At 40.9% G+C, this 19,032-nt stretch overlaps 1 protein-coding gene across 2 annotated transcripts in view; it reads right to left on the bottom strand.

The window, feature by feature from the left end:
- Nucleotides 1-19,032, bottom strand: part of adka (adenosine kinase a) — a 111,906-nt gene that overhangs the window by 16,499 nt on the left and 76,375 nt on the right. For both annotated transcript variants that reach the window (XM_042065607.1, XM_042065608.1), the window contains exon 8: nt 16,713-16,748. In XM_042065607.1, the coding sequence (XP_041921541.1) occupies nt 16,713-16,748 (36 nt within the window). The remainder of the gene's footprint in view (nt 1-16,712; nt 16,749-19,032) is intronic.

Here is a 19,032-nt window from a genome sequence, read left to right on the forward strand (position 1 = left end):
CCTGATTGGTGGAGTGCTGCACTGATGTAAGGCCTGATTGGTGGAGAGCTGCACTGATGTAAGGCTGTAAGGCCTGATTGGTGGAGTGCTGCACTGATGTAAGGCTGTAAGGCCTGACTGGTGGAGTGCTGCACTGATGTAAGGCTGTAAGGCCTGATTGGTGGAGTGCTGCACTGATGGGTCAAACTGGGTCAACTGGGTCAAATCATACCTACAAGAAAGGAGTTTGTTTGTTGCTATCGGCAACTGTACCTCTATGCCAACGTCCTTGACCTGTGGTGTCCCCCAGGGGTCGATCTTGGGGCCACTATTATTCAACCTCTATATGCTCCCACTTGGACAAACCATCACAAACAATTTGATTTCCTATCATAGCTATGCCAATGACAAGACACTACAGGTGAATAGGGTAAAAATGTTAAATAATAGACATCACCATGAAACTTACTCAGTTGATTACTTCCTCAGTTGATTACTTACACAAGTATGAAAAAAAATGTATTGCAAGTTTTTGAAATTCGAATGTTTAATTATGCAAATTAGGCATTATCTCATTAAATATGCGCACATTTAATATATTTTCAGGAGATAGATCTGAACATATGATAAAGCCAGGTACAAAATTATTTTTTCATTTTGTTTGCATACAAGATGGAAATAAAATTACAGAGGGATTTCAGGATATCTGCTTTCATTACCTAGGAAATCAGAATATACTGTCCATAGCCTTAAAAAAATTTTGCCACATATTTTTGATTAAAATGTCACATAAATCAGGCCAGGAATGATTTATTAACAAATCCCTCAGTAAATATCTTCAGAGTACTGCTAAGTGTATAGCTGGAAAGTTTGGTGTACATAGGTGCTACATAGGCTGAGATGTTTCTACTGGAAAATGAGAAAAAACTCAATTTCAGAAAACAGCCTTGGAATACAGCCAAGAAATTCTGTTCTCAGCCTAGACTCGCATTTGAACTTTCGCGATTGGTTGCGGATACAAAGGAAGTGTCCATATTTGGATAGCACAACGTCATGCAGGAAAAACAGAGCTTTCCAACGGTACTACACATGATTTGTTTTGCATCACGGTCGTGGTAGAGCATGAAACGTTAGAAGGCTAACTTTTGGTGAATTTAGGAGAAATATACAGGCGCGAGTAGACAAAATGTAATGAAATAAACACCTATATGTGTAAATCGGACTTTGTTGTAGTAGTGTGAAAGAATACATGCTAAGGTAGCAAATTAGCCTACCTGCATGAAAAAACAATGTTTTCACCGGCCGTGTCTAGCCTTAAGTCCCTGCCTTGGCTTCCAGTAAGTCACAGAATTGACTTTAAAGCATTTCTGCTTGTTTATAAATCACTAAATGGAACGGGACCAAATTACCTACAGTGGGCAGTGCTTCGACTTGGCCAGCTTCACTTGCGGTCCGCGCGTGAGATCACGCGACTTTAATTTGTATTTTTCCAGTGAGACGCTGCAACAACCCAAACAACCGGTAGATGGCTCAAGTGAGCAGGGTGTCTCGTAAAAAGAAATGGAGCCTGGAAAACCCTACACAGACTTCACTACAGACTTTAGCAGACTGGTTTAGAAATAGTTTAATAGCCAGAAATATGCCTGCCCTGCCCTAATAAAGAAATATTTGGTTAACTGCGAGTGAATCCCGTTTGCAGCCGTAGAAAAAACGCAGGACAAATTAAAACGCAGGACAAATTAAACATTCTGGTTTTCTCCGAGTGCAATGATGATACAGACATCATTTGGACAAAATATAGAGCATATTAACCTCCGTTGCTCAGCCAAATGCCTTCCTGTTACGTCCTGTTATCACGGAGTTACAAGCGATAAACGATTTTTGATGGTCACAAGTTTACTTCATTAGCGGTTTATTTTATTTTTTTATTATTAAAGAGTGTTTTTCATTTAAAGGTTTGACTTCGTGCTTATTCAGTAGAGCATTTAGTGCTCTCCCCAATCCCAGACGTTCACATTGCATGTTTGTTTGTAATGGATGCAACCGCGAGATAGGCTATGCGTTTGACGGCAATGACAGACATGAACCAAGACATATAGTCCAGCAGCAATCTAGGGACTGTTAGTTATTTATTGAAGGGGCTACCGGAGGAATTTTGAGTGCTTCAGTTGCAAGTTGCATGACCCTCTCTTGCCTGCTAGAAATTGTTCAATCACCCTCCGACAGAATTGTTAAAAAAAGACATGACCCTCCCCTGCCAATTGTCGCTGTCTTCCGCCCGCGCCACAGCCACACACTGTGATAACGTTCTTCAATCAATCTTTCCCGTGAGCTTGCATGCTACCAGTCCTTCCTTTTCAAATGTGTTGCGCCTGTTTGCACAATTTCACAAATAATCATATGTGATTAATAATATGACAAATAATCCCTGTGCACGGGGACCGAAACAATGCATGCCAACTTTTTCCGTGTTTATCACGTATTTTAACTTTCCCCCGCTGTCTTGCCGTTTTAATGTTTTCCCGTAGAATATCCCATATTTTAATAGCCTACTCTCATAACAGCCCTGCCATCGGGCCTGTCTCTGTGTTGCCCTGTTGCTACCCCTTGCCCTTTCAACGAAACAGATGTCTTCAAATCATAATTTTCCTTGCTTGAAGGCGAACTTAGAGTGATGTTAACCTATTTAAGTTTAACGGCGTGATTGTTGTGAGAGCACGATTCATTGGCGCTTGCATGTTCGGCCTTATGTCTACGTGCGCACCTGAGGCTACTCAGCTACAAGAGAAAGAATTTCCCCTGTTTGTATGTTCACTGCAAGTTGGCCTACCATAACTTACCAACTCTGCACTGTATACCCTAACTGGCTATTTATATTTTTCTGTGAAATAAGCAAATGTATTTGTTCAACTTTATGAAGCAGAATTACGCATAGGCTACTTGGAACATAATACATTTAACAAAGGACAGATGTATGTTGCTAGTGACAAAATATTAACTTTCAGTGTTTTACGATGTCTGTCATGGGGAAGTGTTTTCCCCCATGCATTTATTCTAGGTTACTGTCAGTGATTGACGCGAGAGAAGCGGGGTCTGTGTTGTGTTGCGTTGCGTTAATTTATTTTCATTGGGCATACCGTGCCGTGCCGTCCACAGCTCTTCAGTTCTGACAAAGGCAAAATTACTCCTTTTGAAACAATGAGTGCAGGAAGCGCGTTTGTATGGTTATATTGCTTGACGGGGGGATCCCAAGCAGCTTTCAGCCATAAGGCTACTTTGAGAACATTTCAATTCACCCGACACTAATATTCAAAATGTTGAAAACTATTTCGGCATAGCCTATAAAGCAGTTTAATTAAATGGAATGTTAGTTGTAAACAAACAAGCTACTTGGTGAGGCTTGGCTGCGCTCGTGCCTTAGATGGCAGGAAAAATCTTCACGATAGGCCTATTAACTAACCACCTGATTCACGTTGGCTGGGGGGAAGGGGGGACATCAGACATTAGTGCCCAGTTAATCCGGCCCTGCCCCCAACAAATCACACCTTCCCACCTCTGACAGCTTAAAAGAAGTCAAGAGGACTCCTTACTCACAGACCTATTCACAAACCTGCGGCATTTTGCCGTGTTTTGAAATCCTATGCAGCTACAGGAGCTTCCAATCGTGAGGAAGCAATTTTGCATTGTAGGCATAACTAACATGCAATAACGCCGCCAACAACAACCAAAACTAGGCTAATCATTGTCAACATGTAAATTAAATGTAACATTATTGTGAATCAAATTGAAATGTTCTCTTTTGCAAACGTAGGCATAGTAACAGAATAATTTAATAATGTTACAAAGGTACTACATCAATCCGTATGTTTCATTAGGCTACTAGGCTGTTTTGCCTTGATTCATTTAGGCTAGGCCTTTTTATTCAGGGCCGTATTCACAAAGAATTTTAAGGCTAAAAGTAGCTCCTAACTGGCGAATTTAGGAGCAACTCCTAAAAATAATGGGCGTTTCACTCCTAATTTTTTCACAAAAAGTAATTCACGAAGCATTTTAGACCTAAAAGTAGCACCTAAGTCTGGGACAGCTTAAGTCGAGAGGACTCCTAACTCACTAAGACCTATTCATAGACAGCTTTTTTGTGGCATTTTTACGTTGCGATGTTTTGAAATGCGTAGCCTATGCGCAACAGGAGCTTCCAATCGCGAGGGAACAATTTTGCATTCATAAAAGGGATGCAATAACGCCACCAACAACAACCAAAACTACTCATTGTTAACATGTAAATGAAATGTAACGTTTCATTGTGAATCAAATTAAAATGTTCTCCTCTTTGCAAACGTAGCCTAGGCATATGGTGTCAGATTAATTTAATAATGTTGCAAAGGTAGGCTACTGCATCAATCCATAGGCCTATGTTTCATTAGGCTACTAGGCTATTTGTTTTGCCTTACTCTTTATTCATTTAGGCTAGGCCTTTTTATTCAGTTATTAATCATCTTCCGTCCTTCGCACTACTTGTGTAGCGCACGCATTCTCCGACCTGTCACCTGTCACTCATCATCGGAAGAGAGGTGTTTGGAATTCCCGCATTACAATCGTCAGCCAATCAAGGTGGTCACTTCAGTCAAGCTCGTGGATGAGTAATGACGTCATCCATAGCCACGAAGACTCACTCCTAGTTTAGGAGTTGTCTGAAAGGCTTTGTGAATAACTTTTAAGAGAAAACTCCTTGCTAAAATCTTTAAGTGCGATTTAGGAGTAGCCTACTCCTAGTAGTAAGATAAAAGCCTTTGTGAATAGCCTACGGCCCCAGTTATTCATCATCTTCCGTCCTTGTGTAGCGCACGCATTCTGAGACCTGTTACCTGTCACTCATCATCGTAAGGGAGGTGTTTGGAATCATGCCCGCGTTACAATCATCAGCCAATCAAGGTGGTCACGCTTGCCCATTTACCCAAATGAATGGTCGAATATTACTGATGATCATTGTTATTTAAGAACATGCAGTTTGCGTAGGGTACCAAAAACATCTTGCTCGTAAAAAAGCATCATAATGCACATTCTGGCGGGTCTGTTATTTACTGTAGGCTGCGCAAACCACAGGCCTTTATTTTGGGCATTCATTCGTTCATTCATTCATTCAACCTTTATTTATTCTCGGAGGGTCATTGAGGGAAGCCCTCATTTACAATGAAGCCGAGATTACAGAAGCGAAGCAAAGCGCTCCACAAACAAGACAACATTCGAGGCCTTCTGTAAAGAATTTTATATAAAGCCTGCGCTAACAGTAATCCTCCTGCCCCTGATAGGCCTACCACAGCTGTGGATAGTGTGGAATGTTCAAGTAATAACACAATCCAATGTGTGTCTCAATTGTCCCCCGCTGACCACCTCACACATTTCTCTAGATTTTGCAAAGAACTTACATGACACAATACCATAAAATATGCCAGTTTTAGGACACAGAATAATGTTCGTAATGATACCCGGTAGGCCTACGTTTAACAGTAACAAGTGTAATGAGCTATTCATTGTCGAAGGTGCATGGTGAAGTGAAATTCTTACTTTGGAAAACAAACATTTGCCGATATAATCGCCGATCATCAGAATATTGCAACAGATTCTGTGTTCTGGACTGCAGGTAACTTGTTAAGCCAGTGGTTCTCAAACTTTTATTTCATTCCCCACTTTGATCAAGGGGCATGACTGATGATAGTGGAGATAACGTGTTATCCAGAGGCTTTTGCAAGTCAGCATCTTCGACGGTAGTCTATTAAAAATATAAGTTTTCGATGTCCCAAACGGAGAGCCATACTTTATTGTTTTTAACGATCTCTATGCTACTCACAAAAATGTAGGCATGGGGACATGATGAAGTAGGCTATCCAACTGTCTGTGTTAAATTATTGTGATTACGAGCCAGTGGTTTTTAAACATTAAGCGTGACTCGGACATCTAACTAAATGCAACAGGCTCATATCGTCCTCGCATTCGCAAAATGAGGACCAGTGTTTTTATCAAATTGTAAATAGCTATTCGTTTTAACGATTTTTTTTCATCATAGTATGAAGTGATTTTTGTATAGGCTACTATCTTAATCTTGGAATATGGGGAGGGAAGTGGCGCGTCTGCAGTCAGCCAAATATGAATGTAATTCTGCGGCATAAAGCAGATGTATTTGTTTATTGTACAGAAAAATAAAAATGACATGTCAAGCAGTCAATTGACTACATTGCAGTCAAGAAGTAGGGCAAATTAAGACACTGTTTTGATTTGCTTAGTTGCGTTACCCCCAACACTGACAATAACATAGACAGCAAATTAAGATATTTTTTCGTTTTGTGGAGCGGCACCGGTAGGCTATCAAAAGCAGATTTCGATTTTCGCTACCACCGTGTAGTCAAGCCTTAAGCCATATCTAAGTAGCCTTAATCGAGGTAATGTTTAATTACGATTTATTTTGTTATTGAATTCGTAGGCTGGGATTCCTCTTGGTAACAATTACGTTTAAAGGTAGCCTAGCCTCCTGCTTTTTCAGAAGGGGCGGCAGTCAGGCTACTGACAGAGCGATGTACAGTGGCAGAGCGACGCACAGTGGCTGAAAGTGGTACTAAAGCTTCACGCAGCTTCACGCCTCGTAATGCGCGACTGAAGTGGCCATTTGAAAGCGATGCCCACTTTAGCAGACATGCTTCAGCAGTACACACCTTCCAGATCTCTCAGGTCTCAGGAGAAATACTTGTTGGTAAAACCTACTGTTAGAACTAAACATGGTGAAGCAGCGTTTAGTTGCTATGCAGTTCAGCCCTGGAACCAACTTTCGGATGAGATCAAAGTTGCCCCAACTGTAGCCAAATCTAGACTTCAGACCAAACTTTTCTCAGATGCTTTCTGCTTACTGATCACTTATTTTTTACATTTCTAAATCTGGGAAAGTCTTTCAGCTAAAATTGTAATAGTTTCTATGTTGTGTTTTAATTATTACTTTTTAAACACTTTTAAATTATTGCTCTTTTATGCTTTTATGTATTATCACCATGTCTGTTTTATGTTTTTTTATTATTATTTTATTTATTATTATTGTTTTACTTTTTAAACTATTCTTTGACTATTGCCCTTCTATGCTTTTATCAGCTATTCCTGTTTGCTTTTGTTTATGTAAAGCACACCGAATGACCTCTGTGTTTGAAATGTGCTATACAAATACAGTTGACTTGAGTAGTCACTTGCTAACATGCTAATGTGAAGTAGGTGGGCTGTGCTTTCAGAGTAGTCACTTGCTAACATGCTAATTCGAAGTAGGTGGGCTGTGCTAACATGCTAATGTGAAGTAGGTAGGCTGTACTAACATGCTAATGTCAATTAGGTGGGCTGTGGTTCCTGACTAGTCACTTGCTAACATGCTAATGTGAAGGCAGGAGTCCAACACTCTTAATACAGTGAGCGAAAAAAGAGTGGATGTGGTAATTTATAAGGGAGATATCTAGTGTGTTTGTAGGGGAGATATTCACTTTGTCTGTCCTGATGTTACGTATGTGGTGTGTTATGGATGTTAGGGTTAGGTTGTGTATCGTTTGGGTTTTATCCGATACCGGTGCTAAATTGATACTTTTAAAACGGTGCCTGAACCGGTACTTTGGTTTTAAAATGTTTTAAATTAAAATGCTCTAAAGCATGAATTGTTATTTTTTTTTATTGATAAGACAAATTTTAACATGAAATTGAACTGTTATATTCAATTTACTATCAATATCTCATTGCTCCTATTTAAATGTTAAAACAGCTTGTCATGCATGCACACACAATGGTAAGCTCTGCTTTCAAGTTTACCCAGTGTAGGCGGTTTGCCATAAGGTATGTTAAAACCGCTTGCCATAAAACTGCCAGGTCATGGACAACGGCATTTGCAAGCAAGCTAATCTAACAGGGACTCTACTTTCCAGTTAATTCAGTGTGTTCCCAAATGCTTCAAGAAATTTCATGTCTTAACCCATAACACGCAATAGTTTTGAACATGTTAGAGGCTACATGTCGGTGTTGAAGTGTTTAGATTCCCAGCGCTAGCCTAGTAGGCAGCATTTTAACAGCAACTATGGCTATGCGCTAACACCAGTCAGCTGAGTTTAATTAGCGATAACGTACGGAGATGGTTTCGTAGCTTCTTTGACAGCTCAGTGACATTAGGTATGTAACCTACATATTTATGTTTTTGCCAGCTAACTTTTAACATGATCTTCATATTCATTGTGATGCTATATGGGCCTCATGCACATGAAAGATTATCCTAATATCATGCCATTATGTTGTTTAACACACCGTGAAATAAAGTTTTCACCTTACAACTTTGCTGATAACATTTCAAATAAATGTCAGTTAGCGCATTAGCAAAGATATTGTAACGTATAGGCTAGCCTACTGCTGATGTTGTTTCATAGCCTTTTGCTTGTGTGTAGTTAGGCCCACTGCTAGATTTTGACAGGAGCTTGCGATATCGCTTTAAAGTAAGCTACTTGGGCTCACGCAAGCTGTCAAACACTGTCTACTCGCCTATGTGGTGCACCCCTCTGGTTTATACATCCAGTGTTAATCACATGTTAGCTAACTGTATCTGGATGTGTTGCTATCAGAGCAAGACGTTAGAGATGGCGCGTAACATGCAGTGATGCCTCGTATAAAAAAATAAATTAAAAGAACGCTATTTAAGCACCGAAATGAGGCACCGAAATCCACGTTGTTATTCGATGCAGTTACTATCGTTTGTGTTGGCACCGGTGCCATATTAGACCGTGTTTCGGTGCCCATCCCTAGTTGTGTGTGTGTGTGTGTGTTTAAGAGAAATCTAGTGTGTGTTTGTAAGGGAGATATTTACTTTGTCTGTCCTGATGTTACGTATGTGGTGTGTTATGGATGTTAGGGTTAGGTTGTGTGTGTGTGTGTGTCCTGATCCCCTTTTGCCCAACCCTGTTTCTTCTCCAGTGAGGCGCCTGAACTGACAAGGTGGCTAGACCCCCCGTCAAACACACACACACACACACAGTCCCCTCTGCATTCAGATCACGTAGCACAGCACAGCACAGCACGTCCACCATCCTGGAAGACAGAATATCACACCCACACACACAGGAATATCACACACACACACACACAGGAATATCACAGCCACACACACACAAACACAGGAATATCACACACACACACACAGGAATATCACACACACACACACACAACAACACAGGAATATCCCCCACACACACACACACACACACAGGAATATCCCACACACACACAGGAATATCACACACACACACACACACAGGAATATTACACCCACACACACAACAACACAGGAATATCAGCCACACACACACCAACACAGGAATATCAGCCACACACACACCAACACAGGAATATCAGTCACACACACACTAACACAGGAATACCACACCCCCACACACAGGAATATCACACACACACACACACACACACACACACACACAGGAATATCACACCCACTCACAGGAATATCACACACACACACACACACACACACACACACAGGAATATCACACACACACACACAGGAATATCATAGCCACACACACACCAACACAGGAATATCACACTCCCATCCACACACGCAGACAGGATTATCACACACACAGGAATATCACTCCCACACACACACACCAACACACTAATATCAAGTTATTTTGTGATGGTAGGCCTACTTTCACATTATCACACACACACACTAACACAGGAATATCACACACACACCCACACCCACACACTAATATGTATAAAGTTATTTTGCCTACTTTCACATTATAAGTATAAGTATAAGTATATACTCTTTTGATCCCGTGAGGGAAATTTGGTCTCTGCATTTATCCCAATCCGTGAATTAGTGAAACACACTCAGCACACAGTGAGGTGAAGCACACACTAATCCCGGCGCAGTGAGCTGACTGCAACAACAGCGGCGCTCGGGGAGCAGTGAGGGATTAGGTACCTTGCTCAAGAGCACTTCAGCCGTGCCTACTGGTCGGGATTCGAACCGGCAACCCTCCAGCTAACCAGTAGGCCACGGCTACCCCATTATTGCCTGCCTACACACACACCAACACAGGAATATCACACCCACACACACACTAATATCAAGTTATTTCGCCTACTTTCACATTATCTGGTGTGTTATGGCTTCCTGCTTCTATTTCTTTCTCGGCGTGAGACATGAGACGCTGGGAAATATCAGACAATTCTCAGTGTGAAGGGAATTAAGTCTGTCCACACTGCGCAGGCATCTGAGGTCCTTTTCAGGAATGATCAGCCATTGCGCATTCATGACCAAAAGCCAAATGAGGAAGGAACTGACATGAAATGATGATGTGAAAACAGCTATCATAAAATATTGTCATAATATATCATGTAATGTAATAACATCATGAAATAACGCAAGAATATCATGTAATAACATGATAATTATTTTGAAATAACGCGAGAATATATCATGAAATAACATCATGAAATAACACAAGAATATATAATGAAATAATATCATGAAATAACGCAAGAATATATATTGTGATAACATGATAATTATTTTGAAATAACGTGAAAGGCTTCAAGTTATAACTTGTAGATTTATTGTTAAAACATGAAAGACATCTTGTTCAAACAATAAACTTCATAATAACAAAAAAAAATTCTCATGCATACACACACAAACACACACATGCACAAATGTCAGAAATTCAATAACTGACGTTGCAAGTGTCCATGTAGGCCTCGAAAGAGCATCCAATTATATACAATTCCATTTATAATATAATATAAATACAATATAAATAAAATATATAGATATAATATAAATATTATATAAATATAATTTTGACACGTTCCAGTGTTACACTAACCTGACCCTAGCCAGATGAATTTCGTTCCGCTTAGCTCCGCCTAGCTTCACTCACATCCATCTGGGACCTCTTCCATTGAGAGTGATTTCTGCAACCGTCTTTATGGTTCAGCCAATCAGGACGCAGGGCGGGAGTTTCATAGATGTGACATAGCGTAGAAGCGACTGTGAGACTGTTATTAGCGTCACGGGTTGGCTTCGATGTGAGTGGTTGAAGTAGCATGTCAATAGATGACAGACAAGTGGCTTATTCAATCATATGCAAGCATTTTTTGATTAGGCCCAGCCTTCTGAAGCAACACTTCAATGGATCGGTTCCAGATGGATGAGTGGAGCTAGGCGGAGCGAAATTCATCTGGCTAGGGTCAGGTTAGTGTTACACCATGCCCATTCTGAGGAGAACACACACACATACACACACACACACACACACACACACACACACACACACACACACACACACACACACAAGCACACACATATACAAAGGAAAAGACAGTGAGAGCAGAGTGTGAGTAGTGTGTGTGTGTGTGTGTGTGTATATGTGTATGTATATGTGAGTGTGTGAGTGAGTGAGAGAGACAGCTGGAGCAAGAGGGAGAGAGAGCAAACCGGCGGAACAAAGAAACCATGACGACTGCCAGGTTTCCATGACTACCACTGTGAGGGGGGCCAAGGGAGTATAATAGAACATCAATCAGTGCTCCAAAAGAACTTCATAATCAACCCCACAAAATCTATTATGATGTCATAATCAATCCTAAAACAATACATACAACTGGCGTATCATCATGAAGGGGAATTTATCTGCATCACGCCCCTTATTAGAGGAACGCAAGCTAGTGTGGTTATCATATCTGCTAGGTACGTCATAATGGAATGACATGTCATCTCCTCATTCGTCCAAAGTCAAGAGTAGAATTTGGCGGGGTTGCTGCTCAAGCAATGACTGACAATGACTGATGCAAATTTAATAAAATAAAATAATCATTTTAGAAGAATAAAATAAAAATATATAATGGTTTAAATGTTACAGATTTAAAGTCAAGATTTTATGATATTAAGGTAGCAATATTAGCCCAGCAGACCCACCTGATGGAGAAGACCATGGAGAGAGGAGAGCTACATAGAAAGTGGTTTATGTGAGCTAACGGTCAACAGGCATGTTAAAAGAATTTTCTCAATTATTTCTCATTAAACGTTTGTTAAATACAGTGTAGCCTACATACATAGGCAATGTGGCTAACATTAATGTTCTATGTAGCATAGGCAATGTGGCTAACGCTAACGTCCTATGTAGCCTACAGGCATAGGCAATGTGGCTAACATTAATGTTCTATGTAGCATAGGCAATGTGGCTAACGCTAACGTTAATGTCCTATGTAGCCTACATACACAGGCAATGTGGCTAACATTAATGTTCTATGTAGCATAGGCAATGTGGCTAACATTAATGTCCTATGTAGCCTACAAACATAGGCAATGTGGCTAACATTAATGTTCTATGTAGCATAGGCAATATGGCTAACGTTAATGTCCTATGTAGCCTACAAACATAGGCAATGTTTGCAACCACAGCACCGGTAAAAACAAGCATAGGCAATCTGGCTATTGTAAATTATAAGCACAGCACCGGTAAAAACGAGTTAACTTGTGCATAATGTACATTTGTGCTAGAGGAAATGGAAATTCTAGTTCGCTATGTCATTGTTCTATCTTTGACATGGGAAAGAAGAGCTTGGATTAACTTGTCACATCTACCTTTATCAGTCTGATTTCATTTGGACAGTTGTCAGACAAGATCCGCAACGTTTCATTAAATGGAGATAGATGTTATTTTTATTGGACATAACAAAAGAATGTGCAGAAGTTTATATTGCAACTAATAAGATAGATAGATAGATAGATAGATAGATAGGTAGGTAGATAGATACTTTATTGATCCCCAAGGGGAAATTCAAGGATAAGGCATAACATGAATCACAGCTCAGCATAGCATAACATTGTTGGTATAGCACAGCGTCTCTGCCACGTCTTCAAAGGTATTGGTTATATTACATGTTTAGATAGCAATTCTAACAGGTCTATGCATATGAAACTTACATAATTAGATGTAAGAAAGAACCATGAATAGCCATTTCACATCCCAGACAGCATGTCATATAGTATACTGCCAGTTCAATAGTTGAGTAGTTTAAATAGTTAAATTATTTAATAGTAATAATAATAATAATAATAATAATAATAATAATAAGCTTTATTTGTATAGCACCTTTCATACACAGAATGCAGCTCAAAGTGCTTTACATTTGAAGCATGTAACACAATAATAGTCAGTCAGTCATTATCAATCACTTTCACTTTTCTTCATTGCTGTGGTCGTTTATGATCAAATCAGCAACATATTCCCATATTCCAGGAAGAAATAGTGAATTAATGGATGTGCATAGGTAGATATAAGTTCATATATAGTTCATACAATTATCTCACCTAGTTGTAGGAAATACGTTTGTATTTCAAGTGATAGAATTAAGGTGTGACTTATGTTTAGTTGACGTTATGATATGTAAAGTTAAGCTTGCTACACTTAGTATACAGTCAGCCACAGGCAGCTTGACCATGACTACATTCCTGACACTGTTAGTAAACTGGAAAAGAGAAAAAAAAAAAAAAAAAAAAAAAAAAAAAAAAAAAATCACGTTTGTTCAAAGAAGTACAAGCCCTTTTGCTCCATAGGTTTCCATTCAACCAGCTCCATAGGTTTCCAGCCCTAACCGATCCCATCCAAGTCATATGTGGGCGCGCCATAACCGATCCGATCCAAGTCATATGTGGACGCACCCTAACTGATCCCATCCAAGTCATATGTGGACGCACCCTAACCGATCCCATACCACTCAAAATCGGCATCAAGACAGGGTGCCCGTGGAGCGCCATCAACTTCATATTGGCGATGAACTCCTGGATGGAGTGGATGTGCCAGTGCGCGCCTGCAGGGGTGCGATCCCCTAACCCAGTACAAGGCTATGTGGACGATGTGGAAATCTCTTCAAGAGATGAGAGTGTCATTTCCAACATGCTCCTCCGCACAGATGGGTTCATAAAGTGGTCAGGTTTAGACATCAAACATACTAAATGTGCTGCTTTCTATTAAAGACGCAGTGGAGGAAACAGATGGCATAAAGCAAAGTCTGACAGAAACCTATACGACTGTTACGCAACAAAACATATCCTTATCTGGGCCATAAATTTAATGTCAGCGGTGATTGGGAGGAACAGATCACAGAGCTGTGTCACGACCCAAAGACTTAAATTGATCGATTCTGCCCCCCTCCCCATAATGATGAAATTCGAGGCCATCAAACCGATCGCAGTGGCCTCAGACTGCATTACTCCAATTTGCCGACCACTCATTCTGTCCTGACAAACCCTTCAATCTCAGATAACATCCTAATATTCATGATTAAAGCAAGACTACAGTGTCTCCCAACTAGGTACAATCTGGCAACATGGTACCCATCAAAGCAGCACTACTGTATATTACACCCAACTCAGCAAGAAAATGAAACCGTTGCTCAAAGTCAAAGTCAAAGTCAGCTTTATTGTCAATTTCTTCACATGTTCCAGACATACAAAGAGATCGAAATTACGTTTCTCACTATCCCACGGTGAAGACAAGACATATTTTTCCAATTTAAGTCCACAGACAAACATAACATTCAAGTAAACAAAAAAGTAAGTAAATAAGTAAATAAGAGGGCACATATAATAATAAAAAAATAAGAGCAGCAAAATTTGGTTGAAATTGTGCGTAGACAGTCAATAAAATACTAGTGCAAAGTCAGGCCAATAAAAGGCTTGGGTAGTTCTGTTTGACCTAAGTAATAAAGAAAGTGGCATAGTGGTGCAAGTTATGTAAGAGCAGCAGAAGTGTTGTGTTTTCAGGACAACAACACCAAGTTGTAAAGTGTACAAGTGTGCAAGTGTGCAAGTGGAGTAGTGCAGGCGGCCATTGTGGGTCCAATGTCCAGGATGTTATGTAGCTGAGGGTGGAGGGGGGAGAGGAGGGAGAGAGTTCAGCATCCTTACAGCTTGGTGTATGAAGCTGTTGGTGAGTCTGGTAGTGCGGGAGCGCAGGCTTCTGTACCTCTTCCCAGAGGGCAGTAGATCAAACAGATTGTGAGCGGGGTGACTTGCATCACTCACAATTTTGGTCGCCTTGCGGGTGAGGTGGGTGGTGTAAATGTCCTTCAGGGAGGGGAGTGAAGCACCAATGATCCTTCCAGCTGTGTTCACTATGCGCTGCAGGGCTTTCCTGTTGTATTCAGTGCAGCTTCCGCCCCACACAGCGATACAGCTGGAGAGGATGCTCTCAATGGTGCCTCGGTAGAATGTGGTCATGATGGCTGGTGGAGCACTTGCTCGCCTGAGTTTCCGCAGGAAGTACAGGCGGCGCTGAGCTCTCTTCGCCAGTGATGCAGTGTTGGTGGTCCAGGAGAGGTCTTCACTGATGTGCACCCCCAGGAATTTGGTGCTGCTCGCTCTCTCCACCACAGCACCGTCGATGGTCAGTGGCAGGTGTTGGGTGTGACCTCTCCGGAAGTCAACAACAATCTCTTTGGTCTTGCTGACGTTCAGCAGGAGGTTGTTGTCCCTGCACCACGTGGTCAGATGGTCGACCTCCAACCTGTATTGAGTCTCGTCGCCCTTGGTGATGAGACCCACCAGAGTTGTGTCGTCAGCAAATTTCACTATGTGATTGTTGCTGTAGGTTGCAGTGCAGTCATGCGTCAGCAGGGTGAAGAGCAGCGGACTGAGCACGCAGCCTTGGGGGGCCCCTGTGCTCAGTGTGATGCTGCTTGAGGTATTGTTGCCAACACGTACTACTTGGGGCCTCTGACAGAGGAAGTCCAGTAGCCAGTTGCATAGGTAGGTACTGAGTCCCAGTTTGTCAAGTTTGCAGATGAGTTGTTGTGGTATTATGGTGTTGAATGCAGAACTGAAGAACTGAACTCACATACTAAACGAATGCTACAACTACAAAAGGACTGTATGTGGACAGACACGACCGCCTGGTCGATCTGGTTGCAAAGGATTTGCAAAAGATAAACTATGGACATGACAGCAAGATTTACAAGCACAGCACTGTAAAACTTAACTGGTTCCATCATAACACATCTGACAGTGTATTTATCGTTGAGGTGGGCTGCTGTTTTGACCTGTATATGGACACTTGCTACTATTCCAAACTATTGAAATATCAACCACTGGTAGATCTCATTCACCAACTTGGATACAACTGTAAACTAGTAACCCTGGTATTTGGAAGTTTAGGCCATGTCCATAAGAATGTGGTCAGGGTGTGTGTGTGTGTGTGTGTGTGAGTTTAGGCCATGTCCATAAGAATGTGGTCAGGGTGTGTGTGTGTGTGTGAGTTTAGGCCATGTCCATAAGAATGTGGTCAGGGGGATGCAGTTAGGGGGGCTGCAAAAAAAGGAGGCAAAAGACTTGCAAAATTCTGCTCTGTTTCAGCCACTATAGGGTGCATGCAAATATGGAGATGGAGATGTTTTGTTTATCCTTAATGTACTGAGTATTATAAGTGGAAGGACCTGTAACAGTATGTGAGCCATGTAGACCTGTCACCTTATTATTGACTCTTCCCAGAGTATTTGGATCTTGTTTTCCTTGCTTGCCTTTCTGATCCAAATAAAAGCATTCAAATGTGTGTGTGGAAACACAGGGCCTGTGTGTGTATGTGTGTGTGGAAACACAGGGCCTGTGTGTGTATGTGTGTGTATAATGTATTTTCACTCACCTCAAACCCTTGCTCTCGTGCAAACATGGCAGCCTCCTGTAGAGAGACACACACATATACAGCTGTTAAAGACACACACACACACACACATAGCACACACACACATATCTATTTGTGTTACACACACACACACACACACACACACACACACACACACATAGCTATTAGTGTTAAACACACACGCACAAACACACACATAGCTATACGTGTTACACACACACAGACACAGCTATAAGTGTTACACACACACACACATAGCTATAAGTGTTAAACACACACACACACACAGATAGCTATACGTGTCACACACACACACATAGCTATAAGTGTTAAACACACACACACACACAGATAGCTATACGTGTCACACACACACACACACACAAGCTATAAGTGTTAAACACACACGCACACACACAAACACATCAGACATGCACACATCAGTGATGACATCAATAGACCCAAAATGACCCAACTATCCCCCGATACGCCCAAACGACCCAATTATCCCCTGATATACCCAAATGACCCAACTATCCCCTGATACGCCCAAACGACCCAATTATCTTTACGACATGTAATGGCCAGGGAACAAATGTATCCAGCAGTTTGCTGAGTGACTTATGTGGACTCAAACACACACACATACACAAGCACATAACTAGCATTGTCACAATATCAAAATCATTCTTGATACCGATACCATGTCAAGAATTTCAATTATATTTTTTAAGAGTAATATTGGATATTGTGTGATTATTCATACTAGGGATGGCGAAATTTTAAAAAAATCTTAACCGGCCACGGAGCCTCATTAACCCTTAGAACCCGATTGACGCAAAGTGCGTCAAAAAACACACCCTTTCTTCTCTGTTACATTGCTCCGCGACTGTTCATCACAATGAGATAAAACCTTTATTTTATGACAGAGAAGAAGTGGGGCTTTCCAAAGAGACTACGCACTTGTCTGTACGATCAAGTATGAAAATAAAAAAAAAAATCATGAAATTAAATAAAATTGCATAATATTTAAAGTCTATACTTCTCTGTGTTCACCTGCGGACCTATTACTCTTGTTTGAATTACTCGCGAACCCGTGATCGCATAGATATGGCAAGCATATCAGATGAAAGAGGAGAAACAGGGCTATCCATTGGTACCATGGATATCGATCTTTCTGGCTTATAAAAACAAACAAAGTGACTGCAAAATATTAACGGCATGTACACAGACGCTGCACACCCATTACTCTCGGAGTAATTACTCGCGGACCCGTGATCGGATATATATGCCACGTATGTTAGATGAAAGAGGAGACACAGAGCTATCATTTGATACCAAATACATCCTTCTGGGTTATAAAACAGACGAAGTGACAGCAAAATAATAACTTCATATAGCTGGACTTACCCCACGTTTTTGTCTGTTTTTGTGGCAAAGCATGTTTATAATCCAAAGCTATCGTGTGTTTCTCTATGGCAAAACATGTTCATGATCCTAGCAAATTCCTGCATGGCATCCAATTCAAGGCTCACATTGCATCCCAATTTGTTCAACAAAGAAACACCTTTTTTGCCTTTACTTTGTTCAAGGCAATGCAGTAAAAAGTTGAGAATCATCATGAGTGCATACACCATAGTCACACATGCTAACAGGCAAACTTGGGTCAAGTCAGGTCAGATCAGTTCGTGTCACAGATATGGAGCGCAGAATGGTCATTTTTCATCGCTAAATAAAAAATGGCATTTATTTCCGTAAATCACACACCACATATTTCTGTAAATTGCTCAGCCCCAGAGTATCCCTCCAACATGGCAATTATATTGCCCGTTTCAGGACAGTCTGCCCTACACACACATGAAATGCATGTAGAGCTCTAAGCTTGCTGTGGTGAGATACAGGTCAAAATATAAGAATTCTTATAATATGATTTTTATATTTTAATATTTTAAAAATCAAAATAAAATCAATGCTAGTACTAATACATTAAATGATGGCAGATCTGGATAGCCTAGACTCTGCTGAAAAAAACAATATATAATATGTGTGTGTGGCACTTACAATGACCAGAATAAATCCTTATGAATAAAGGTAGTGAAAATGCCCTAAAAACAGCTTAGGGTTCTAAGGGTTAACCGGTTAAAGTCGGTCACCGAAAATTCTATAACTGCCATTTATTATACCCGTGTCCTGTCGCGCGTCTTTCTCTGCCCGTGAAACAAGTTATCCCTTTGGTTGGGCTCCCGTCACACAATGTTAGTTTGTGCCCTTTGTATTATACATTTTCCCCAATCATTGTCCACTACTTGTGGAGGAATAA

This window comes from Alosa sapidissima, chromosome 16 (assembly GCF_018492685.1).
Source record: "Alosa sapidissima isolate fAloSap1 chromosome 16, fAloSap1.pri, whole genome shotgun sequence".
Classification (NCBI taxonomy): domain Eukaryota; kingdom Metazoa; phylum Chordata; class Actinopteri; order Clupeiformes; family Clupeidae; genus Alosa; species Alosa sapidissima.